Consider the following 26,068-nt stretch of genomic DNA (forward strand, 5'->3'; position numbering starts at 1 on the left):
CCCATTCTAATTAGCCCAGTTCATGTCTGTGGTTCAAAATCACTGCTGTTTTAACCTTTTTAGATATAATTGATTGCCCCTCTTAGAATGACGTTTGATTGGAATTGGCTTCCTTATTATTATCTTCCATGTGTACTGCTCTGTTGGAGAGTGAAGATAAAAAATAGTCATTTTCAAAAACATATGGGAACTGTTCTGAGAAAAAAAAAAAAAAAAAACATTAACAACTAATTTCACTGTAATTTCACTGTGTGCATTACTTCAGAGACATTTTGCTTTTATTAACATTTTACATTGTACACCAGAGACGATTTACTTTTATAAACATTGTAGGATGTAACAAGCACAAATACAAGCAATAAAAATCCAGCCACAGCAGCAAGACCAATGAACACATTATGAAGGATTGACTCTGGAGCATCTAAATAAAAAGAGAGAGAAAAGGAAAGGGCACACACACATTTGGAGTGAGATTAATTAGTTGAAAGTTCTGTAATTTGTGTAATAATTTTTTTTGAATATGTTCCAATGTTAAAATAGTGAGAGACAGGGTTTAAGAGTTGGACCTATAACACTGGCCTTGCACAAACATGTTCTCTACTTGCTAACAAAGCGATACAATTGGATAGCATTGTTAGTTTGACTATGTCATTTGAAACCTTTGATATAACAGTACATAAAGTCTTATCAAAAACATGTTAAGAGACCACTTCTTCTGACCATTAGTTTATCTTAAACTCTAAAGGTTCTACTGTGGCAACACAGAGATCATTTAATTTTATTAAGCTATTGATTATTGGCACTGTCTAAAATTTACCCAAGTAGGCATTTTATAACTCACAAAATGGAACAAAATGTCATATCACAGCACACGTCATTAGCATTTTTATTTTGTCTCTCAATAAGTCGCTTTTATTCAGTACAGTTACCTCTAAAATAGCAAATAACGTAAACAGTATGTGCATTTATTTTTTTGTTAGATTTGGAAGCATTTTTGAACGTTTTTATTTGGTTCTTGTTAAAACTTGCCTCTGGAATCACATGACGCTCCACTGGAGATCAGCATGTGTCGGGTGTTATCCAATGACCCGTCATTGATTTCTGGTTTAATTCCCAGCAGGTGGCACATTAGAGGGTACACGTTGACTGTCTCAAATGGTCCAACCAGCAAGTTATTGTGGAAATCTGGTCCAACTGCCCTGAAGAAAGGCTTCATGTCCATGACATTATTGTCATAGCCATGTTCCCCTTTATTGGACAGGAATGGGTAAAACTGGAATAATATTTGGAACATAGAATTTTGTCAGTGATAAAATATAGCATAATGTAGGATGCAGCATATTATATACATTTTACCATTAAATGCTCACCCCATTGATGACATATCCTGGGTCTGCATAGAGAATAATGGGTAAGATGCGCGGATGGTTGCCATAATGCAGTCGAGCAGGCATGTCGTTTTTCTTGTAAACATGAAGATTAGGATTACCTCCTTTCAAGGCTTGGTAAACCTTGTCAATCATCCCATCTTTGGGCAACAATATCCCAGAAGGTCCGTAGTCCAAAAGGTGGAATTGCACATCTCTCAAGTTGAAACCAGGTATGTCAGTGAGAACAATGTGATTTTCCTTCTCTCCCTTGTTCATTGTGGACATTCCATGGTCAGATGTGATGATAATATTCAGTTGGTCACTGAGTCCATGTTTCTCAGCAGTTTCTCTTATATAGCCTACAGTTCTGTCCACTTTTTTGACTGCCTCACGTCGCTCAGGAGAATCAGGCCCATACTTATGCCCTGTCTCATCTGGGTCGCCAAAATATAAGGTGACAAAGTCCAAGTCTTGATCTTTAAACCATTCCCCCATCACCTTATCCACATTTTCCCTCCATGCAGTCTCATTAGTGTAGTCATAAACTTTTGGTTCTACATCCCTCACTTGGACTGTTTCTTTCTGGTAGGTGGCAGCAGTGCCAGGGAAGTGTAGGGATCCTGTTTTTAGACCCTAAGAAAGGCCACATAAAGTAGTTGGTTTAGTGTTTTATGTAATAGAAATGTAACAAACAGGATGTTTAAGCAATATTTTAGTGTTTGTATCAGTTTTATATTCCAGCAAAGTGTAGTACTTGACCATTAGGAGTTAACTACTTACTGTAAGTGCTTAAGATTTTGGTAGATGTCATAAGCTGGTGAACAGCATGGCCACCAACTAGAACCACCAAACCAGCACTAACCTCATGCTGGTCTAAGTTATTATTTTTATTATTTTTATTATTATTATTATTATTATTATTATTATTATTATTATTATTGTCAGCAAGATAAGCACTGAAATTTCAATTACAAACTTTACACTTAAATTTTAAACTTCAGAGATTTCAAAGATTTCTGCAGATGTTTTGTTCGAGCTGTTAACTGCTTATAGGGTTCAAGATGTACCTGTCTTTGAGCTGTGATCCAGATGGGTAGACTACCATTATCCCAGTACTCATCCACAAACTGTGTCATGTAGTACTCTTTTCTCTGAAGTGTGGTTGTGTTAAACCACACATTATGAATGACTCCATGGTTTTCAATGTACCTTCCTAAAAAAAAAAAAAAAAAAGAAGAACAAAATGGCATTATTTCCTTTATCATAATGTAAAATGTTCTCCCTAAAATGTTTTAAATGATTAACCAATAATTGCTTTTTTAATTACATCTGTAGTTACACTGTTAACCTCATCCCTTACCCTAACCCTAGTCCTAAACCTAACTGTACCTCAACCTCCGTAGCAGCATCTTGTGAGAATAAAGCAGAACAACATGTAGCATTGTATTGTATCTATTTTAATATTATACCATAGCAGTTAAAGACAATTAAAATAAAGTGGGACCAAATGTTTATACCAATATTTTTTTAGGGTCGCCATTGATTAATTTCTTACTACTTATTATAAAGAAAATGTATTGCAAACATACAATTACTTTGTTAATATGAATTGCTGGTATCTCTTTCTTCTTACCAGTTAACAGGGTGAAGTGTGTAGGACTGGTGATGGTCAAGTAGGGTGGGGTGACGTATGCTGCCTTGACTCCTTCTTTAGCCATTTTGTCTAGATTTGGGGTGTCCACATCTTGGTCATAGTCCCATCTGAACCCATCAAAGCTGATCAGTAGTAGTTTGTTTCTTCCAGTGGTGCAGTGATCTCTGGCTGGTGCAGAGAGAGCCGCAGGTAAAATAAGCAGACCCAGTACCAATAACATGACTGGTATAGACTTAATATTAAATGCCAATGTTTCAATTTATATTATAAGCAGTGAGCTATAAATCTTAGGTAATAGCTGAGTAATTGCTGTTACCCTGTAACTTCTGATAAGGCTGCAGGATAAGATTACACAAGCATGTAATCTATCGCATAAACCTCAATGATAATGTGAACTTAAAGAGATAGTTCACTGAAAAATTTAAATTCTGCCATAATTTACTTACCTTTATGTTTTCCCAAACATGTATAACTTTCTTCCTTGGAACACAAATGGAGTGGAGATGTTAGGCAGAATGTTACGCTCATTCACCATTTACTTTCAGTGCATCTTTTTCCCATACAATGAAAGTGAATGGTGACTGAGGCTAAGATTCGGCCTAATATCTCCATTTGTATTCCATAGGAGAAAGTCATTTGGGTTTGGAACAAGACGAAGATGACTTAATGATGACAGAATGTTTTTTTTTTTTTTTTTTTTTTTTTGAGTGAACCATGTCTTTTATGTATGCATAAGCATTGCAAAAGACATAAAAAATAGGGATGTAAATGGTTAACCGACTGACCGGCATTAACAATTTGTTCGACTAATACTATCAGTTAAAAATTAAACGAGAGGTTAAATGAAGAAACAACAGAGAGGTAATTTGATGGGATAACCACACAGGGCATGTTATGCACACATGAGGGTGCTGTTAACATGTAAACCACTGTCTTCCTCTCAGTCTGATAGACAAGGAAATATGAAGCGTGTAACATGCGTTTGGACCATTTCGTCCGTGAAAATGACGTAAACTATTAGGATTTCCCAGCAGCATACATTGTGGGTAGGCCAAGACTGTTTTTACTCTTCCATTATACTATTAAAGTTATCACCTCATAGGCTCATTTGGCACGCAAGTGATCCATTCAAAATTAGTTTGTTACGAAATATAAGTAGGAAAGTTTATTCATTCAGATGTTGATGTAATAACTATTGTTAAATATGCACATGTGTCATGTGAGCCTGTTTTGTTTCAGCCAGTATAAAGCTTTGTCATGCCTGTTTGGTCACTTTAGTTTGATTCATGGCTTATCGGTGAACCGGTTAATAACCAGTTAAAACTTGTGGTTAGTCGGTTAAAAATATTTGCCAAAATTTGCATCCCTAATACAAAAGAGTCTGTCGAAGGCTGAGGCCGTTAGACCAGAAATGACTGTCAGGCAAAAAGCAAGATTGTTAACAAAACTGTATCTGTATAAACCAAGTTCATTGTTGTGTTACAGGTGAAATGTACATGAAGGGGCACCAAAAGCAAGTTGTAAATTGAGTTTCAGCTGAACAGGCTGTAATACAGCATAGAGGAATGCATACTGCATAAACTGTATCCCCCTACCCAACCCCCAAACCTTAACTTAACCATCAGTGGAGTAAAAATGTAATGCTGGAGAGAAAAAAATGAAACCTCCAAATTGCGCTCGTCACTGATTATGTATACTCGATTACTTCTCGCCTGCTGACGCAACGTGCTTCCGGTCATGCTACAGGGGAAGGTAAACACGCTGGAGCCGATGCAAAAATGTCTGATAGGAGATGCTGTGTGTCGGCATAATGTGGCTGATCCTATCGGACTGGAACTCTCAGAATCAACATGCTGACTTCCCGTGTGATCATGTTTGTCATAACACTCTCATTGCCTAATTGAGTTGTCTGTTTACATTCGTTAATAGGACAATGCTTCAAAAAGTGACCTATTGTGTGCAAGCTGCTAGGGGCAGTTTCCCTGGAGAAATTCAGGGCCAGGTACACTTGGGTGGAAGAACGTCTCAGTTACATATTTAACCATGGATCCCTGAGACGAGGGGAACAAGACATTGCATCACTAAGCTGATGCTATGGGGAGTGTCCTTCTATATGACCTAGTTGAAACCTTTTTACAATAACGGCAATTCTAAAATTGGCTCTGGTGTTTAAGCCCCACACTTTTAGGCACAGCTGTCTGGTATAAAAGCGGGCGCGCAAACACCATTCCTCAGAATTTTCTGACTGAGGGTCAAGAGAGCATCGCTCGCACCTCAAAAGAACTCTGAGTCTGTAGTGCGGCCATCTTACGCAATGTCTCGTTCCCCTCGTCTCAGGGACGAGGTTACATATGTAACTGAGACGTTCCCTTACGACTCAGTACACTTGACATTGCGTCACTAAGCTGACGCTATGAGGAACAGACATTGGCAGGAACAGAAACTCATCATGCTGCACTACACGACATAAACTTCCAGAGAGGAAACATGACGCTTCAGTCCCGTGGGATGGTGACTGACATGAGTATGCCGCAAGTGAATGACCGTCATGGTGGGCCAGGAAGGGAACACTCAGAATGCATATATGAGCTATAGTCATATAGTGTGAATGAAGCCCTTCACAAACTCAGTCGGGAAGGAAGTTTATTTGTAAGGAAAGTGCCTGTGACTTTTGGGAAATACAACTGTTTGAATGCAGGTGGTTGTGTAAAAAGTCATGGAGCCTGTACTTAAAAAGAGGGGCATAAGTATACACTGATCAGCCACAACATTAAAACCACCTGCCTAATATTGTATAGGTCCCCCTCTAGCCTCCAAATAGCGCCAACCCGCATCTCAGAATAGTCAAGTCATTTTTATTTGTATAGAGCCTTTCACAACACACAGTTTCAAAGCAGCTTTACAGAAGATCAGGCATTAACAGTAAATAAAACTGTAATATCTATAATGTCTTATAGTCATCATTGTGTAGTTTGATAAAATATGATTGTGAATTGTGTTTAAAAATAAGTAATTAAATAATAATTGTATTTATAACCACAGTGAGCAAGCCGAAGGTGACTGTGGCAAGGAACACACAACTCCATAAAATGTTGGCTAATGGAGAAAAATAACCTTGGAAGAAACTAGACTCACTGTGGGGGCCAGTTCCCCTCTGGCTAACATCATGAATATAATACCAGTATTACATATGTATAGTGCAAGTCATGGTTTAAAATTATTAAACTAAGTGTTAAGGGTCAGTGTTTAAACAAAGATTTTGTATGAACTGTAAGATTAATGACTAATGTCTTTGAAGTCCATCATGGATTTACTGCAGAAGTTCACATAGATGCAATTGTTCTTGTTAGTTGGCTGATGAAGGGTTTTGTTGGCTATTAATTGATAGTCTATGTATTCCATTACAAGAGTGTAGTCCATCATTAGACCGAGGTGATGCAGGCAGAGATCAGTTAGGTGCATCGCAGTTCAACCTGGCCAGTAATTTCGGTGAGGTCTATCCTAAGTCCAAGGTTCAGGAAATGGCATATGAAGTATCCCATGTCTTATGGTTGGAGTTGGCATCAGTTCATCCTCTGAAGTCCATCGTAGACTGAAGTGATGTTTGGCTGGCACCCGCTGCTATTAGTCATCATCACACATCGACACGTAGCAGTGGAGTCCAACACGAAGTAGGGATGGAGCTGGATCCAGCTGGTGACCTCAGGATAGGAGTCCCGAGGTTGAGACAGGGAAACAAATAAAATAATATTAGCATAGATGCCATTCAATTTATTGCAGAGTTATAGATCACAATCAATGTTTCTGGTTTCTGGTTCTGGCAGACCTAACTAAAGCAGCCTAATTGTGAGTTGAGGGATAAATTAGGTGTATGCCTGGCTAAATAGATGAATCTTTAGTCTAGACTTAAACTGAGTGAGTGTGTCTGCATCTCAAACAGTGTTAGGGAGATATATAGTTAGAAGTTATAGTTTAGGAGCGAAATATGAAAAAGATCTACCTCCTTTTGTGGATTTTAATATACTAGGAACTATTAACAGGCCAGAATTGTATGATCGTAATGAACGTGATGGAATATAGCATGGTAGAAGGTCACTTAAATACTGCGGAGCTAGACCATTCAAAGCTTTGTCCGTAGGTAACAGAATTTTAAAATTAATACGAAATTTAACAGGTAGCCAATGTAACGATTATAAAATGGGGCTAATATGATCAAATTTCTTGGTTCTCGTCAGCACTCTGGCTGCTGCATTTTGAATCAATTGAAGTTTATTTATTGATCTGGCTGGACATCCTCCCAGTAATGCATTACAATAATATAGTCTTGAGGTCATGAACGCATTCTGAGATGCTATTATTCTTACCACAATTGTACAGAGTGGTTATCTGAGTTACCGTAGACTTTGTCAGTTTGAACCAGTCTGGCCATTCTCTGTTGACCTCTCTCATCAACAAGGTATTTCCGTCCACAGAACTGCCACTCACTGGATGTTTTTTTGTTTTTGGCACAATTTGGAGTAAATTCTAGAGAATGTTGTGTGTGAAAATCCCAGGAGATCAGCTGTTACATAAATACTCAAACCAGCCCATCTGGCACCAACAATCATCCATGTGATTATCTAATCAGCCAATCATGTTGCAGCAGTGCATTGCATAAAATCATTCAGATATGGGTCAGGAGCTTCAGTTAATGTTCACATCAACCATCAGAATGGGGAAAAAATTTGATCTTAGTTATTTGTACTGTGGCATGATTGTTGGTGCCAGATGGGCTGGTTTGAGAGAAAGCACACACAATTCAACATAGTCCAGAGGCTCGAAGGGAGGCCTTGCGAGCACTTTTAGGACCCGAGTTAGGTCCCATGTCAGGAATGTAGCCGGGAGAGGGGGATTTAGCCACCCCACTCTCTTAAGGAATTATAATTAAATCATGTTTGCCTGTAGAGGTGCCAGCTCCAGGTGCGTGATACGCAGATATAGTCACCACATAAACTTTGAGCATTGACGGTGTGAGCCCTGCGTCCAATCGCTCTTAAAGAAATTTACAAATTTCAGGTATAGGGCAGTTCACTGGGTCTTTGCTGTGTGAAAAGCACCAATTAGTGAACACATTCCATTTCAGTGTGTAAAGGCATCTCGTAGAAGGTGCTCTAGACTGTAAAATGGTGTTCATAACCGACTGAACCAATTCTGGCTCGTCCGTTGTGCTCCGTTCAAAGGCCACGCATGTAGGCTTCACAGCTCTGGCTGGGGATGCCAAATCGTGCCTTGTGTTTGAGAGAAAAGATCTCTCTTCAGCGGTATTTCCCATGAAGAACCGTCTGGTATTTCTACCATCTCCAGAAACCAGGAATGATTAGGCCATTTCAGCACAATTAACAGGACTGTTTTCATGTCCACTCGGACTGTGCTGATGACAGAATGAAGGAGGTGCACTGGGGGAAATGCATACTTGCGTTTTGCCGGCCATACGTGAGCCAGCGCTTCCTGGTGATTTATATACGCAACTACTTTTGTGTTGTCCGAGTGAACCAGAATGTGGTGATACATGATGTCAGAATGAAAAGCTAGAAAGACAGACAGACAGCCCTCTATCATAGGGGCAGTGGTGGCTTAGTGGTTAAGGCTCTGGGTTACTGATCTGAATGTTTGGGGTTCAAGCCCCAGCACTGCCAAGATGCTACTGTTGGGCCCTTGAGCAAGGCCCTTGACCCTATCTGCTCCAGGGGTGCTGTATCATGGCTGACCCTGCACTCTGACCCCAGCTTAGCTGGGATATGTGAAAAAAAGGAATTTCACTGTATATGTGCAAATGTATAATGTGTGAAAAATAATATAATTATATCATGTTCTTTACAAGAAGATTGTGTATTTTGGCTGGTAACTCTAGCGCATCTTCAGACGGAACTGTGGAAGACAGAACACCGTTGAAACAGGCCGGCCGACGTGCAAATTGGATCATATAACCTTGTTTGATCATTTTTAGCACCCAGTCGGAAATGCCCGTAAGGGCTCGCCACGCGTCCGTGTAATGGGACAGGGGGCAATTTGATTTGGTCATTGTATGATATAATGCGCCGCTCACCATTGGGAAGCAGTTGTGCATAATGTGTGGGCTTTGAAGTGGGAAAGATCTTTATTTATTTAAGTGTGAGTGTCTCATGCATGTGCAACTAGTGCATTGCATTGTTTATTGCATGTGATTGAATGTGAGACACAGAAACAGCATATTTTACAACATTATGAACAACAACATTCCTTTCCCAACAAACAGTAGTGGGGAAGAGGGGAACAGCATTGTGTGTCAGGAGTGTTTTTGTTGTGTGGGGGTTTCCCATTGGCGCGGGGCTTGAATTGTCTCTCAGAACGAGGGCGATTCATGAGTGAAGCATCTTGAGACTCATGCCCTCACAGGGCAGTCTCCCTCTATGAGAGCTGTCTCTGCGTGGGCGCGGCCCAGACAGTGAATGCAGCTCTCATGCTGATCTGATGGCGGGATGTGTCCCTCACATAATGAACACTTACGGAATGAATGACAAATTAAGTTCAGTTAAGAAACTCTGTGGCGCAGGCTGATAGGTCACCCTGGCACACCTTGCAATGTTAACCAATCAGAACCCCTTTCTTCCTCATCAAACATATATAAACTGCCTACGCATCGTAGCGTATTGACAATAGATCAAAACTATTAATTATAATTTGGGACCCACTTTATATTAGGTGGCCTTAACTACTATGTACTTAATCATGTGATACAATGTACTTATTATGTACATGTTGTTGCATTGTAATTACATTTAAAGTACTTGCATTTAATTACATTTGTAGTTACACTGTTAACTTTACCCCTGACCCAACCCTTACCCCAAAACCTAACACTAACCCCTAATCCTAACCCTAACCCTACCCTTACTCCTAAACCTACCTATACCTCAACCTCAGTAGCAGCAAATGTGGGAATTTTGCAGAACAACATGTAGTTACACAGTAAATACATAGTCTTGTATGTATTTAATGTTAGTACATAATAGTTAAGGCCACCTAATATAAAGTGTGACCATAATTTGTACTCCAGAACATCTAGAACTGTATATTCTTCATTAAAGCAAGATGTTATTAGTATTAATTTTAGCATTTTCATTAAGTTTTATAATGTAATAAATATTTAAATCATAATAATCTTCCTATCTAAATAATTTTAAAGATCTTGAGGCCCCTGGAAGTGTGCCGAGGCCTCTTAGTGGGTCCCCACCCCAGCTGAGAACCACTGTTTTAGATGCAGCTTCTATTCCACCTTTTCAGTGTCGGTCTAGAGTCTTCCCTTGCAAAAACCCTTGCTGCTAGACATCTTCCAGAGACATACTGTTCTGACCCTCTCACGGTAATATCAGACCGACTATTATGGAAGCTTCCTTCCACAATTTCAGTCTATCATTAAAACAAAATCAGCAGGCATGCAGTAATTGGACGTAAGGCTGTATTTTGCATGCTTTGGCATTTTAAACAACCAGCTATGCTATAAGATCCTGTTGATATGATGACTTTATTTGCATGGTCAGCAATCTCCTATCCGTCATTTTAGTTAGGCGTACATTTGATTTGCATAAATCGGTATGTATCATATAGGGTCACTTGTGCACGACAGGCATTATAAGCTTTGAAAGACATACCGCTCGTGCAATGCAGCAACAAATTCATAACAATATCCAATATGGTATGTTGTATCGCATGATCGCACCTACTGTTCAGTATAATATATTAAGTACAAGAATATTCCCTCTGTGGCTTACATTTCTTAATTCATGATCAGTGGTGTCCAGTCATAATTCATTATGCTTGTCATCTACTCGGCCTGCTGAGCACAACGTGCTGTTCAGCAACTGCAGTGTCTTTAGGCCGAGCAACGAAACCTCTCATGACACTGCAAGCAGCGCAAATGTGCTGTCTAGGTGCTGCAACTGTGGCATCTTAGGGATGAGCAACTAAACCTAACGACACTGCAAGCAGCGCAAATGTGCTGTCCAGGTGCCGCAACTGCAGCATCTGCAAAAAAAAAAACAAAAACAAAACAAATCTTCACTTATTTACTTCTCCTGTACTTTAGTAAGGATTACCTATTGCCTAACCCAAACTAACACAGTTCTGCCCTCTCTCCACATGTCTCCAGACCTGAGACCAGAACTCTGCCTCCTTTTTACCCTCTCTTCCTAATGGGCGATGGATAATCTATGATGAGTCATGGTTCACCTGTAGTGAAGCAAATATTTCTACTCAAGGGACTCTGTATAGAGAAAGGACTCTGTATGCAGAAGCATGCACCAGCACTCTTCAAAGCAGAAGCAAGATCACTTCAGCACCCAGAGTTACCTTGTCGGCTATGTAATATAATGGAATGTTGGTTTTCAGCAGCATGTATCTTAGACCAGTTCAGTTTATTTTGAATACTCAAGCGATGTATTCTGGATTCAGTTTTTCATACAATTGCTCAGGTGGTTGCTGGGGTATGCTGTCAGCTGTGCTGTGCTAGTCATTGCCTAAACTGGCTAGGGTGTACTGTCAGCTTGCGCCATGCTAGTCTTGTCTAACTTGGCTCAAGCCAAGAGAAAAAAAAAATCTGCAAGCAGTGCAAATGTGCTGTCCAGGTGCCGTAACTGCAGCATCTATGGGTCGACACTGCAACAGCACAAATGTGCTGTCAAAAAAACAAAAACAAAAAATGAATAACTAGATAAACTAGATAAACCCCAGTGGGAACACATTTTTAACACACGCTATAGATACACTGCTAGCTACACACGACTGAAATCCACCTCAATGCAGCCCACATGTCTGGCAGTCAGGTCTGCTTGTTGGGGGGAGGGATCACCTTATTTGCTTGTCTTGTCTTTTTATTTTCTGTTAACATGGTTTGGGGGATTTTTTTATTTGTTCAGTAGAAGCTGCAGCAGTGCACAGGTTCCGTACAACAGCAGCAGCATATTTACTCATGTCAAGCAGCAGCAGCAACAGCTGCAAGCGTACAGCAGATCTAGACCAAGCCCATACCGTGTCATTCTATATATATAGAATAAAAAATATATGTTATACTACTCTGAGAGTTGTCCTAACATCTTTAAAAAGACGCAAACATGTAAACGGCTCTCATATATATATATATATATATATACACACACAATATCACAACAGTTTATAAAGATACAAAACTCCTGCTGAAACGCTGCAGGGAATCAGGATGCGAAGCGTCAAGCGGCAAGGCGGAGTAAATGTTTGCTGGAACACTGCAGGGGAGCGGAGAATCTTCTCGTTGCCGTGAAGATCCCACCCGCTGACTCGTGTATGTTGACGGCGAAGTAGTAGAAGGCTTCTAGATGAGAGATGAATCACTGTCTTGAAGGAAGAAAATTCTGAGGAATGGTGTTTGTACGCCCGCATTTATACCAGATAGCTTCGTGCCTAAAAGGGCGGGGCTTAAACACCATAGCCAATTTTAGAATTGCCGTTATTGTAGAAAGGTTTCATCTAGGTCGTATAGAAGGACACTCCCCATAGCGTCAGATTAGTGATGCAATGTCAAGTGTACTGAGTCGTAAGGGAACAGATCTGTGACCCCAGTAACCCTCTAGTTGCTGACTCATTTCTGTTCAGTCCTGCAGTCTAGTTCTTTAACAATCAGGCTTACGTGATCCTGGACCTCTTTAGTGAGACATCTCATATTTCAGAGATAACTACTCAAAGATATACGTGGTCCTTAAAGACCAAAGGCATGCATATTGTTTGTAACACAATATTTATTCATATCTCTGGATATTAGATTTTGGAATGATGCACATTTGAAAATGTTTGTGAAAAATATGTGGCCCAAAGGAATGTATACATTGTAAATATGTTAATGCATTTGGGTGATGTTTTCATGAGATTAGATAATTCGGGTTGTACTTCCATTCCTTGAGAATGATTGAAAAGCTGCATTGGGTAGTCAAACAGGAAGTCCAGCAGAGGGCAACATTTACTTATGATCTGAAAAATATTTTAGCTCTCATGGCTTCTCGCTCTTGTTTTTGCCTCTTAAGAGGGAAAAGGTTTATATTTACGTTTTTAATGTTCTACATGTCCCTATCCCATTTATGTTAAAGATATCATGGCTCTGACATTACAGAATTATAGAACAGAATGGGGGGTCTGATTCTGAATTTATAAATAATATTTTGTTCACTAATAATGTTGCATGTATATATATCACCCGTTCACAATGAACAGTAAAATATTTATGAGCTTTCAGCTTGTAGGTTTCAATTGCAATATCTTCACACCTCAATATACCAAATTCTGCTTCCATTCACTGATATTATACGGAGCTGTAGACCTCTACGTACACACACACCCACCCACCAGATGTAGGCCAGAGGACCTACAAGATGCTCTTCATATTATTGTTTGACACACACACCTCTTTCTTTCCATCCGTGTGTGTTATTGGTATTGTCACGGTCTTGACCCTGGCTTTCAATAACCGAAGCACACTTGCTTGTTTCATATTATGGTCCCATGTGACACACCTTCATGACCCCAAAACTCATCTTATTTCATAATGCAGTTTATGATGCACTTCACCAGCCCCCACCTACTGTACCTACTTAGTAGGTTAAAGACAATTTAAACACTAGCTTTTTGAGGGCATGGTAATGTAGTATGATGTCAATCGGAAACATATCTCATTTACTGTTTATTAGGAGTCTGAACAGTATCAAAAGTCCCATCACAGATTTCCATAAAAACAATTCTAGCGATGTTCACATTTACATTTATTCATTTAGTAGATGTTTTTATCCAAAGTGACTTACAAATTAGGGAAAACAGCAAAAGCGATTTGTCAATAACATGAGAAGCGCTGCATTACAAAGTTTCAAATTGCATAGAGAAGTACAAATAGGGTGCTCAAGTGTTAAAAATCTCCACAGTCTTTGACCTTTTAAGAACTAAGAACAGGTGGAATTACATATCGATGTTAATGATGTCTCTTCGTATATCACTTAAAGAGCATTTCTTCATGGAGGCTGGTCAGTAGTTTATTAAGATGCAGGCTTATTGAAGTCAATCAAATTATCTGATAGCTTGTGGCTCAGATGGTGTTTGCTTTTGGCCTTGGAAAAGGTTCAAGGTGAACATCTAATCTTTTTGAAGATAAGCTATTACCATCATCAAGGCACATTTTTGTAATTTACATTCACCTACATACATGAATATGTGAAAGCTGTGTGTGTGTGTGTGTGTGTGTGTGTAGAGAGAGAGAGAGTTCCTTTTCTGACTGGAAGCATTTATTGTCTACTTAGCTTTTAAAGAACATTATGCACAAATTACTGTACTGCAACATACACTACAATTGATTGCTAAATTGCAGCTTAGGGACATTTCAAAGAGAAAAATTTGGAAGCCAATACCACATGACAACGTACCACTCCAGTACATTCTAGTTCCATTTTATGTGCATGATTGTGCCGCATATGTCGGTTTAGTGCATCAAAGACACAAGTGAATTTTCTCATCAAGCATATGGTTTGTATTCACACCATTTTTTTGGTCCAAACAGGCAGTGTGCCTAGTAGTTGGCCAAGGGGTGGAGTTCTCCATGTGGCACTGTGCAAGCTGGATTAGGACTAAGCCTGGGTAAAGCTCTGGTTAGGTTTAGTCTTAAGCCTGCACCGGGCACTTCAAAGAACACATCCTAAGCCTCCACATACTAGACAGTGGCCTGTGTCAAGCATCCTCATCTATCATATTACAAGTTTGAAAGGCACCTTGTAACACTTGTTATGAGCCTTTAATAGTTCTCCTTTTTATGGGTTTATCTCTCCAAAGACTTAGTCCAAACTAATGAAGAAGATGAACCTGACTTGAAAGGTGGAGGTTAAAGCTTGTTAAATAACACTGAGAGAAAACACTGTTTTACAGTATGTCGTAAACATTGCACTCACCGATGGCTACTTGATAGCATCTCCTATATAGCACTGGGGAAAATGAATTGATATTGCGAGCACGGATGGATATTGTTTGTGTGAATCATATGAAAACAAGTTGTTAATTGGTTGGATAAGTCAACTGGGGTAAGTGATCAAGCCTGTTGAGAAACTCCAATTGGCTTCCTGTGGAGATGTCATCTTGTCTTATGTTGACTCATCAGTGTCAAAATGATGCTGGGAAAAGAAATAATAGTAAAGTATAGATAATGTTGCTCATTTTATTTAATGGCAGAAAAATGGAAAAGGTTATTGTGCTGAGCTGGTGGGAAGGGTGAGAAAGAGAGTTTGCAGTGGATAGACACAGAGAATGAGAAAGACGGTTAGGCGAAAAGAGGATCTTGAAAAAGCTAGAGTAATCTGCAAACACCTTAGTATGAACATTTGGAAAAGATTAGCTTTGACCAGCATGTATTTTCATGCTATTCATTCTGGTTTATGGTGGTTTGGAGATGGTCTAGCGGGGACCAGTAAACTTGAGCTGGAGAAGTTGGTCGAACAGCATGACATTTCTGGTCTTGCTGGTTAAGCTATTTAAAGGAAAAGGTGACCCAAAAATAAAAAGTCTGTCATTATCTCACCCTCATGTTGTCCCGAACATGTATGACTTTCTTCTCTTGAACTTAAAAGGAGATGTTAGGCAAAATGACAGCCTTAGTCTCTTCACTTTTATTGCTAATAAAAAAAAAAAGGCAGTGAAAGTGAAGGGTTACTGAGAGTAACATACTGCCTTACAATGGGTTTGGAACAACATGAGGGTAATGATAAAAGCAGTGTAATTTTTGGGTGAACTTCAATTTTAATTAAATATTTTTGGCCTTTAAAGTCCCTGTGAACTGCCGTGATGAGCGCAGTTTGATTTGGTGTTTTGACTTATTTCCTACTGAAACAGGAAGTGGGGGTGGGACATGTCAAACAACACAAACAACTGTGCTGCTCATGCCAGAGCCGCTTACCGAGGAAACCTAAGAAGCGATCTCAATGCCGGCCAACTTTTCTAAAGACTTGAGAGCCGAACGATGATTTAACTGACAACATTAATCCATAAACAGCCCACAAACGCACACATCACATCACAGTCTTTGCTTATGCCAAGGCTGGAGCTGCTGAGCAAGTCCAATGCAAATGAATGAGAAGCAAGCGATTAAGAGATAATATATTTGTGTTTTGAATCACACTAAACATAACGATTAAAGAAAAACGTACTCAAGCAGTACATTCCAAGAAGCCTCCAGCTGCTCAAAAAATGTAAATAAACTCCAGCAACTTTCCTCACGTCTAGCTCCCATTTTGTCATGTCCCATTCAGAAGTGATTATTTCTATGCCCAATTCCCTTCAAAGACAATTTCCCTGCACTGTGAGAGCTTCAGATGGCAGAAAAGTTATAACGGTCTGTCAAATTTCATTTTTTAGCGATTATTATTGGAAATTCCATTTGGAATGACTGCATGGATTGTGCTCTCTACGAAGTATCCTGCGAAGGTACGATCAGTGCTAGTTAGAACACAGCCAGACACGCTGAACAGTTGTAGGGGGAGGGTGTGTCCTCGTTTTTATAGCATTTGATTGGACAAGGTTTCTCAACCTCTATGTGATATCATGGATGATTTGGAAACTTTTTAGTGGAAAGAGAGAGACTGCAGATTTTAAATATTTATATCTTCTGAAAACAAATTTAATCAACGTTTAGAAGTACACTAGCATATAGATGACCTCAAAGCTAATAGATATGGACTAAAAGTAGCAAAACATTAATTTATATTTCACTGGGTCTTTAAGAAGCCTGGTGAGGACATGTTCCCTATCTGTCACTCACTCGATGATGTGTCGATGTAGTGACACAAGGGGTCACTCTTGGGAGCCCGAAACACCTCTGGTCTTTGATAAAAGGCCAATGAAAATTGGCGAGTGGTTTTTGCCTACCACTCCCCCGGACATACGGGTATAAAAGGAGCTGGTATGCAACCACTCATTCAGATTTTCTCTTCGGAGCCGAACGGTCGATGTTCACTGAGCTGACTGTTCATTCACCTCTGCTGGATCTGACGGCGCATTTCAGCGGCTTCTCCCTCCTCTGCACTGGTGTACTGCAGAGAATGCCCCTGGGTGCTTCGGCAGAAATAAAAGAGTATATTTCTCTAAAAGAGCGGCACACATGGAACGTCTTTTTAAAGACGCATCTTTTTAAAGACGCATCTTTTTAAAGATGCCTTTCCGTTTGTGTGTTATTCCTGGTTACGGTCGTAATCTCTCGCCTTCTGATGGTCACGATCGCTGTCTTTCGTGTCTGGGCGTGACCCACGCGGAGACAGCGTTCGTGGATGGATCATGTACTCATTGCGAGAACATGACCATGGCAACGTTACAGTCGCGGCTTGCCTTCGTAAGAAAGCAAGCCACCCCAGCGGCTCCCCGCCTCGGTCATTCTGCCTACGGGTATGAGGCCAGCACGGCTAGCACTGGGGGCGATTTGGTGACCCCAATGGGACCACTTCCGCCGGGTTTCCCCCCACGGACCTCCCATTCCCCAGCACGCTCGTCTGCCCCGATCGGGCTTCTGGATGAGTCTGCCACCTCGTCTCATGGCGAGTTCGCCCTCTTGTTCGGAGCCCGCGAAGGTGATGAGCTCTCGAGCGCAGCATCGGAGAGCGGGCTCGTCCAGTCGGACGCGGAAGCCTCAGCTGGGCTCCCCCCCTCGGGTACGGTCTCCCAGTCACAGGCTGACACGGAAATGACGGACATGCTTTCCCGGGCAGCCCTTCGCTCTCCCCTTAACCTTCGCGGCTCGATGATTGGTTCCTGGGCTCGCGGCACCGCTCACAGCCACGCCCCGCCCCAGTTCCTTTCTTCCCGGAAGTGCATGAGGAGCTGACAAGGTCATGGGAGGCACCTTTTACTGCCCGGTCCCGATTTTTCAGCTCCCCCGCCCTCACTACCCTCGATGGTGGGGCGTCCAGGGGCTATTCGGTGATTCCCCAGGTGGATAAGGCACTCGCGGTGTACCTATGCCCGCAGAGCACCACCACCTGGCATGGGCGCCCAAAGCTCCGGTCCAAGGCCTGTAGGTTTACGTTGTCCCTGACGGCCAAGGCCTACAGTGCCGCTGGACAAGCCGCCTCTGCCCTGCACACCATGGCTCTCCTGCAAGTCCACCAAGCCAAGGTGCTAAAGGAACTGCACGAGGGTAGGGAGGACTTTGCCCAGCAGTTCTCGGCAGTGAAGCAGCAGACAGAGGCTATCCGGCACATCCTGCCCCGGCCTGGCTCAAGATCCCGCAACCCGCCTGAACATCACCAAGGGCGTCCCCTTGTGGTGACTGCACCGGCTCCGCCACTGCCTGCCCCTGCGGCCCGGGCCCGGCCCCGGCATGGAGCCCACCGCAGGAAGCAGACACCACCCGTCTCACAGCTGGCTGCCAAGAACCCGCAAAAGGCTTCGAAGTGCTCCTGAGATGGGCGAACCAGGGACGACGAAACCCACTGCTTTGGAGCTGGTAAGCAGACCACTCCATCTCCCGGTGGAGGGCCGGGAGGAGAATCTTTTGTTGCCTTTTCATTTAATTTCACCGCATGCCCAAGTGGCTGCGGTACCCAAGAGTTCAGCAAAAGAGTGGTTTCCTTGTTCCCTGGGTCACATACCCGGTGTGCACGGCCGTCATCATGACCACCATCCACCATTCCATTTTGGCAGGTTTGGTGCTCCAGCAGCGGTCTCCCCGACCCTGTGCGCCCAGCTGTGGCACAAATCCGCCCCCGATGTGACAGTCTCCACGGGTCATGAGGACAGGCCTCTTCCTCCCCTGTCCCAGGCTGTTTTGGGGGTGGTCACAAGGAGCCAGGTAAGGTTGTCCCCTTGGTCCCCCTCGCCCGGAGCTTGGCGCGTGGCTCGCGCTTTTCAACCCGTCGCGATGGCTGATCCAGTCCGTTAAACTCGGCTACGCGATTCAGTTCACCAGGCATCCGCTCAGGTTCAGCGGCATCCACTTCACCTCGGTGAAGGGCGAGAACGCTGCTACCTTGCACACGGAGATCGCTACCCTCCTACGAAAGGATGTGATAGAGCCTGTCCCTCTGGCCGAGATGAAAAAGGGGTTTTACAGCCCCTACTTCATTGTACCGAAGAAAGGCAGTGGGTTGTGGCCAATTTTGGACCTGCGAGTACTGAACCAGGCTTTACACAGACTCCCGTTCAAGATGCTGATGCAAAAACGCATTCTAGTGAGTGTCCGGAATCAAGATTGGTTCACGGCGGTAGACCTGAAGGACGGTAATTCCACATCTCGATTCTACCTCAACACAGACCCTTCCTGTGGTTTGCATTCGAGGGTCGGGTGTATCAGTACAAGGTCCTCCCTTTCAGCCTGTCCTTGTCCCCTCGCGTCTTCACGAAGGTCGCAGAAGCAGCCCTTGCCCCGTTAAGGGACGTGGGCATTCACATCTCGACGATTGGCTAATCCTAGCTCACTCTCGGGATGTGTTGTATGCACACAGGGACCTGGTGCTCTCGCACCTCAGCCGACTTGGGCTTCGGGTCAACTGGGAAAAGAGCAAGCTCCTCCCAGTTCAGAGCATCTCTTTTCTCGGCTTGGAGTTGGACTCAGTCTCATTGATGGCACGCCTCATGAACGAGCACGCACAGTCGGTGCTGACCTGTTTGAAGGCGTTCAGACAGAAGACAGCGGTTCCACTGAAACTGTTTCAGAGGCTCCTGGGGCATATAGCATCCTCAGTGGTGGCCACTCCGCTTGGGTTGATGCATATGAGACCGCTTCAGCACTGGCTTCAGACTCGAGTCCCGAGATGGGCATGGCACCACGGGACACATCGCGTGGCCATCACGCCGATCTGTCACCGCCTCTTCAGCCCTTGGACCGACCTCACGTTTCTACGAGCAGGCGTTCCCCTAGAGCAGGTCTCCAGGCACGTCGTGGTTATGACATACGCCTCCAAAACGGGCTGGGGCGCTGTATGAAATGGGCACGCAGCCGCCACCGTCTCATGGACGGGCCCGTGGCTACGTTGGCACATCAATTGCCTTGAGTTTCTGGCAATTCTGCTCACCCTGCGGAGGTTACGGCCGTTGATCCAGGGCAAGCATGTGTTAGTTCGGACAGACAACACGACAATGGTAGCATATATCAACCATCAAGGTGGTCTACGCTCCCGTTTTATGTCACAACTTGCCCGCCGTCTCCTCAGCAGCACCTCAAGTCGCTGCGAGCCACTCACATCCTGGGAGACCTCAACACTGCAGCGGATGCACTGTCATGGCAGGTTACCCTCAGGGGAAAGTGGAGACTCCACCCTCAGGTGGTCCAGCTGATTTGGAGTCCATTCGGGCAGGCACAGGTAGACCTGTTCGCTTCCCAAGAATCCTCCCACTGCCCGCTCTGGTACGCCCTGACCGAGGCACCTCTCGGTATAGATGCACTGGCACTTCGCAAATATGCGTTTCCCCCAGTAAGCCTACTTGCACAGACCCTGTGCAAGGTCAGGGAGGATGAGGAGCAGGTCATCCTGGTAGCACCCTACTGGCCCACCCAGACATGGTTCTCGGTCCTCACGCTCCTCGCGAGCACTGCCCCAGGAGGAGGCAGACCCAGCCCTGATGTTGCTGTGTCTGGTGTGTGCTTTACGCATCTATTTGTATCGCACACAGAGCTTTAGAGTCTCTGAGCAGCTCTTTGTCTGCTTTGGTGGACAGCGGAAAGGAAGCACTGTCTCCAAGCAGAGGATCACCCACTGGCTCATTGATGCCATAACAATGGCATATCACGCCCAGGACGTGCCGCCCCCGGCAGGGCTACAGGCCCATTATACCAGGGGTGTAGCGGCCTCCTGGGCCTTGACCATTGGCGCCTCTCTAACAGACATTTGCAGAGCAGTGGGCTGGGCAACACCCAACACCTTTGCGAGGTTCTACAATTTCCGGGTGGAACCGGTTTCGTCCCATGTAGTGGCAGGCACAAGCAGGTAAGTCCGGGACAGCTTGGTGGGTGTATCGCCTGCGGATAGTGCCTTTCATCTCCCCTGAGCTGAAGATGTGCGCTGTTGACTCCCAGTAGTGTTCACAAACTGTGTTCCCTGGATGATTTCCTCCGAGCCCTGTGGCAGACGAGTTCGTGGAGAAACTCGCTGCCGGCTCAGTACATGTGCTAACTAAGCCCTGTACTGGGGTAGGTGCTCCGCATGTGGTGGTTCCCCATAGGTAACCCCATGCGACGTATATCTTCTGCTAATTTGTTTCCCTGTTGGTAAACTGCGTCTTCCTTGGGCAGAGGCCCCTCTGCCCCAGTCACCATGCTTGTAGAATCTCCTCCCCCGTAGGGTAGGACCTACCATGGGACTTCTCCACATGACATAATTCCGACAAAGCTCGGCAAGACCATGTGATGTATTTCCACTCAAATACCCCCCCCCCCCCCCGGGCAGGGTGTGGTCTCCGTGGTGTCTTCCACTTGGGAGGGACACCCCACCCGACGTAGACCTGGTGGCCCCAGTCAGTTAATTTCTTTTTTTGGGGGAGAGGAAAAAAGAGGATAAGAGGCCAAGACTGGGCTAGCCTGTCTCTATCTTTTGGGCAGTCGACTTGTCCCCGAAGGGCCGTTCGACACTCATAACAGCGTTGGGGGAGGTTACGTGTCGGCCTGGTGCGCTGGCTACGAGGCACACAGTGGTCTGCCCCTCACACACCGCCAGTTCACGTAACACAGTTCAGCCAGTTGTGGTGTTTCGTATAGGGAACCCTAGTGTCACTACATCGACACAACGTCGAGTGAGTGACAGATGGGGAACGTCCTGCTTACTTGTGTAACCTCCGTTCCCTGATGGAGGGAACAAGACGTTGTGTCTCTCCTGCCACAATGCTGAACTACCCGCTGAAATGGCCGGGACCTTGTGTCGGCTCCTCAGAACAAAACCTGAATGAGTGGTTGGCATGCAAATACCGCTCTGCAATTTTCATTGGCCTTTTATCAAAGACCAGATGTGTTTCGGGCTCCCAAGAGCGACCCCTAGTGTCACTACATCGACACAACGTCACGTTCCCTCCATCAGGGAAAGGAGATTACGCAAGTAACCAGGACGCTAATTGGGCTCAATGTAACAGGCGAGACACTTCTCTTTGCAAGTAAATTCCAGATTCCAAATTCAACTTGCAGAAGTCTTTGGTGGTCTTCCTGGTTTACATAATGTTCACATTTGTTGTTGCACATGTCAATCATTCTTACTGTCCCAAGGACTGCACTGTTTGTGGCTTCCTGTGGAGACGTCATCTTGTCTTATATTAACTCATCAGCAACAAAGTGGTGCCATGGGGAAAATAAGTAATTGTAAAATATATTAGATAATGTTGCACATTTTATGTAAGCAGGTCTTTTTTTCCTGCTGTTTTTGGTCATTTTTGCTTGTATCACTGCTGTGAGACATTGTCAATGCCCTGCGTCACGCTTATTTGTTACAAATGCATTCTGTGCCACACCACTTTGCATTCAACTCTTATTGCTTAATTAGTTTTAACAGCAAATGTTGTTACACAGCAGCAGTCACATATGGATCTAATACTGAGATCTCTCTCATTAATTAAGTGCGTTAATTGTGAGTATAACAGATGAGTGCAGTATGGCTGGCTTCCTAGCCTGCCTTCCTCTCACACTGTTTATCACGGGGACATAAGCTGTCATCAGCTTTTCAAACTCCACCAAAACTGCAGCTGGCTAACTACTTGCCACTCAGGTTGAACTCTTCCTCAAGAAACTGTGTTTAAAGATGGGAAAAAAGCACGTTAATCCAGCTCTGTTTTGAGTTTAGTTCAGCTTTAGTTCAAGAGCGCATAATATTCTCGAAACCCAGTAGTTCACTCTGATGAAGCTTGCCTTAGTTTTCTTTTTATCTCGATTTTTGTGCTCATGTGTTGATATATATTATTGGAGCACATATCAGTGTCTGTCTCTGAGCTTTTCAGCAATTTAGCTGCTGAGGGTTCAGTAAATGCAATAAGAATTGCATTTCTTTATTTACAATATTTCTTCCTCAAAAAAAAAAAATAATTTAGGATGAAACTGGAATCGTTAAGAGGAATCGTAACCATTAAATACCTTATAAGTCCCATCCCTACACATAACTAATAATGATATTTGAAACGAGAGACATTGTTTTCAGCAAAACATTTTAGCCCTTTGGATGTCTTACACTGTTCATTTGACAGGTCTTCTCTTGGGAAAGTCTACGGTGCAGGGTATATTGATCATAGCATTAATGAAATGAACAGTGTAAGACATCCAAAGGGCAGAAATGTTTTGCTGAAAACAATGTCTCTCATTTTAAATAGCAATGTTAGTTATGTGTAGGGATTGGACTTGTAAGGTATTTAATGGTTCAGATTCCTCTTAAAGATTTCAGTTCCATCATAGATTCTATCCTTTGAGGAAGAAATATTGTAGATAAAGAAATGCAATTCTTATTGCATTTACTGAACCCTCAGCAGCTAAATTGCCAAATGATAAGATTAGTTGCCAATTGATGAGATGTTTTAGATATCAATAAAACAGATACAACACAAATTCATAAGACACAAATTCAAAAACATCACACAATAAGAGTCATTTCTTCTAGAATAATCATAAGAGTCATTATTTGTAAGAATGCATGTTAATGGAACCAAATTTCATATAAATCATGTGGTCCCTGTATATATTTTAAAAAGGAACCAGTTCTCGGTTCCCAACCCTAGTTATTTAATAATCAATTACAGCAGTAGCACGGTAGATTGCTGTTGTCCACAATCAAGTCAAAAAGATCCGAAGTCCACAGTTATTTACATGAAGCATTTTTTAAACAACTGCTTTATCTAATCCGTTCTTCTAGAGTGCATTTTTTATTATATTTTTTTTTTGGCTGGGAACGTTGTGTACTTTGTATTTGAGTGAACTGTGTGCCTGTATAATCTATTGCTGTGTATGTGTGTGTGTGTGTGTGTGTGTGTGTACGTTCCTGGACTGGCGCAGTGAGGCATGGGGGCAAGGTCTGAGATTGCCGTGCCACCTTAGCGCCCTCTCTGACTGCTGGCTGGCCACTGGAACAGCGGCCCCTTGTGTGCTGACAGTGATATATGGGTAATTTAAAAAGTCATTCTTTTCAAAGCAGCCAGCTGCTGAAAGGGCATCCAACCACAGCCCATTCCCACACTGTTTAAAAAAACAAAAAACAAAAAACAAACAAACAAACAAACAAACAAACAAACAAAACAAAACAAAAAAACATTTAAATGTACTTTACAGATCAAGGCAAATCAGATCTACATTAATGTGGCTGCATCCTTTTTGTGTTTCTGCCGTGGGCTTGCACATAAAACACACAAATAACCCAACTATACTGATTATCTCTCACATTACCAAGATAGAGTAGAGAAGTTTGAAATATGTGGTCATTTAAATGCCAAACAAAATGGGAAAAGCTGGACTGTGGGAAATTAAAACTCAAAACAAGTAATAATGCTACAGCGGATCAATGTTATGAACTCTGCGCTAGTACATCTCCTAATAAATTAGAGCCCAGAATTTATTTCAGTTACACATGCTGCATTTTATGTGGGTTTTTTCTGCTATTTTCTGCAATATAAATGTACCTCAGAGCTTTATTGGCTGAGTGGTGGTAATGAGAAGCTCACACTGTAATGCTAAGAGTTTGTGAGGTTTGTTAACTGGGAGGTTGGTGTGTTCAGGTCAAAGGGCAGTGTTTTTATCAGGAAACCACACTTCTGTTTACAGGTCTCTGGAATAGGGCAGGTTCTTACTATAAGTGTTCTATGAACAAGGGCAAGGACTTCAGGCAATTAGAAAATGGCATGTTTGCTGTACATTGTGCTGAGCTGGTGGGGAGGGAGAGAAAGAATGAGAAGTGTGACTTAACAGTGGCTAGACACAGAAAAGGAGAGATAACGTAAGAGTGAGACAGACAGGCAGAGGTTATTGACCAAGATGAAAAACAAGGTGAGAAGAGGATCTAAAAAAAGCTAGCGTGATCTTCAAATGCTATAGACCGCATTTACACCTGGTATTACGATGGGTTTTGGGGGATCCATTTAAAATGGGACTATGCTTAAGACTGGTACAAAAGGGGTCCAAAATGTTTTTAGATTTGTCCACTTCTGTGACATTAGAAAGTGGTCGAAAGTGGTCGAAAACGCATATGATAACACTGGCCTTATAGTGTAAACGTTCATCCATTTCTAATGCATTCCAACAGCAGCGTAGCACTGCCTTCTCACCTGTCAATCAACAGATGCGCAAAAACAAGAGTTTAATCTTTGCCAGTTCGTGCGACTCTGAAAGGAATTAACCGTCCAATTGGAAAATTTTAAAAAGCGAATACATGCACAAGAACTTCACAGAAGTTTTAGGATACTTGATATCAATAGTTTATACAGGTATTCTGCTAAAACAACAACAAATTCTGCTATAAACTTTAGCCTTATTTTTTTTTTTTTTGCGCTTTTTCTTCTTTTACTTTTTTGAAGTTTATTATCATGCAGTAATACACTGACATAATGATTAATAAATGTCATCATTAAATCAGACCTTCCCATCGAATTTCAAGCAAAAGTGGTCAAAAGAGCCACATATTATGACCAGGTAAGCAGAGATCTCTCTCGCTTGTCCACTTACAATCGGATCGCCCAAAACTTATCTTAATACCAGGTTTTATACATGGCCATAGTGTGTCCCTGCTGAAAACACCTGCTTAAAATGTCCATGCTGACCATGGCTGAGTTATGCTGGTTTGTGCTGGTTTTCTGATGGTCTAGCTGGTGGACCACTAAAATTACGTTGATGAAGCTGGTCAATCAACTTTATCAAAAATGTCATGATGGTTGACCCTCTTAGTTTTGTTGGTTTACCAGCTAGACCATGCAGGAACTCTTGCTAGTTTAGCAAGTTGAGAGGCCTGGTGGGGACTTGTAAATTGGGGACAGTGTCAGAGGCTGTTCAGACCAAACACATTCTTGCACTAAAAAAGCTAGACACAACAAA

General features: G+C 42.8%; 1 protein-coding gene across 1 annotated transcript; it reads right to left on the reverse strand.

Moving 5' to 3' along the window:
- Nucleotides 1-119: 119 nt before the first annotated feature.
- LOC127423215 (ectonucleotide pyrophosphatase/phosphodiesterase family member 7-like) lies at nt 120-3,250 on the reverse strand. The gene is made up of 6 exons (XM_051667354.1): nt 3,004-3,250; nt 2,438-2,583; nt 1,371-2,003; nt 1,030-1,273; nt 294-421; nt 120-140 (listed from the first exon to the last, which is right to left on the reverse strand). Exons 1-6 carry the CDS (start codon nt 3,242-3,244, stop codon nt 120-122), a joined length of 1,413 nt encoding a protein of 470 aa, XP_051523314.1. The 5' UTR covers nt 3,245-3,250.
- Nucleotides 3,251-26,068: the final 22,818 nt, after the last annotated feature.

The sequence above is a fragment of the Myxocyprinus asiaticus genome, chromosome 32 (genome assembly GCF_019703515.2).
Source record: "Myxocyprinus asiaticus isolate MX2 ecotype Aquarium Trade chromosome 32, UBuf_Myxa_2, whole genome shotgun sequence".
Lineage (NCBI taxonomy): Eukaryota > Metazoa > Chordata > Actinopteri > Cypriniformes > Catostomidae > Myxocyprinus > Myxocyprinus asiaticus.

Excerpts from the sequence above, each read along its gene's own strand:
- LOC127423215 (XM_051667354.1), bottom strand. The coding sequence starts at position 3,244 with ATGTTATTGGTACTGGGTCTGCTTATTTTACCTGCGGCTCTCTCTGCA. Across the intron at positions 2,584-3,003 it reads ACACTTCACCCTGTTAACTG|GAAGGTACATTGAAAACCAT; the intron begins GTAAGAAGAAAG and ends TTTTTTTTTTAG. Across the intron at positions 422-1,029 it reads AGCGTCATGTGATTCCAGAG|ATGCTCCAGAGTCAATCCTT; the intron begins GCAAGTTTTAAC and ends CTTTTTATTTAG.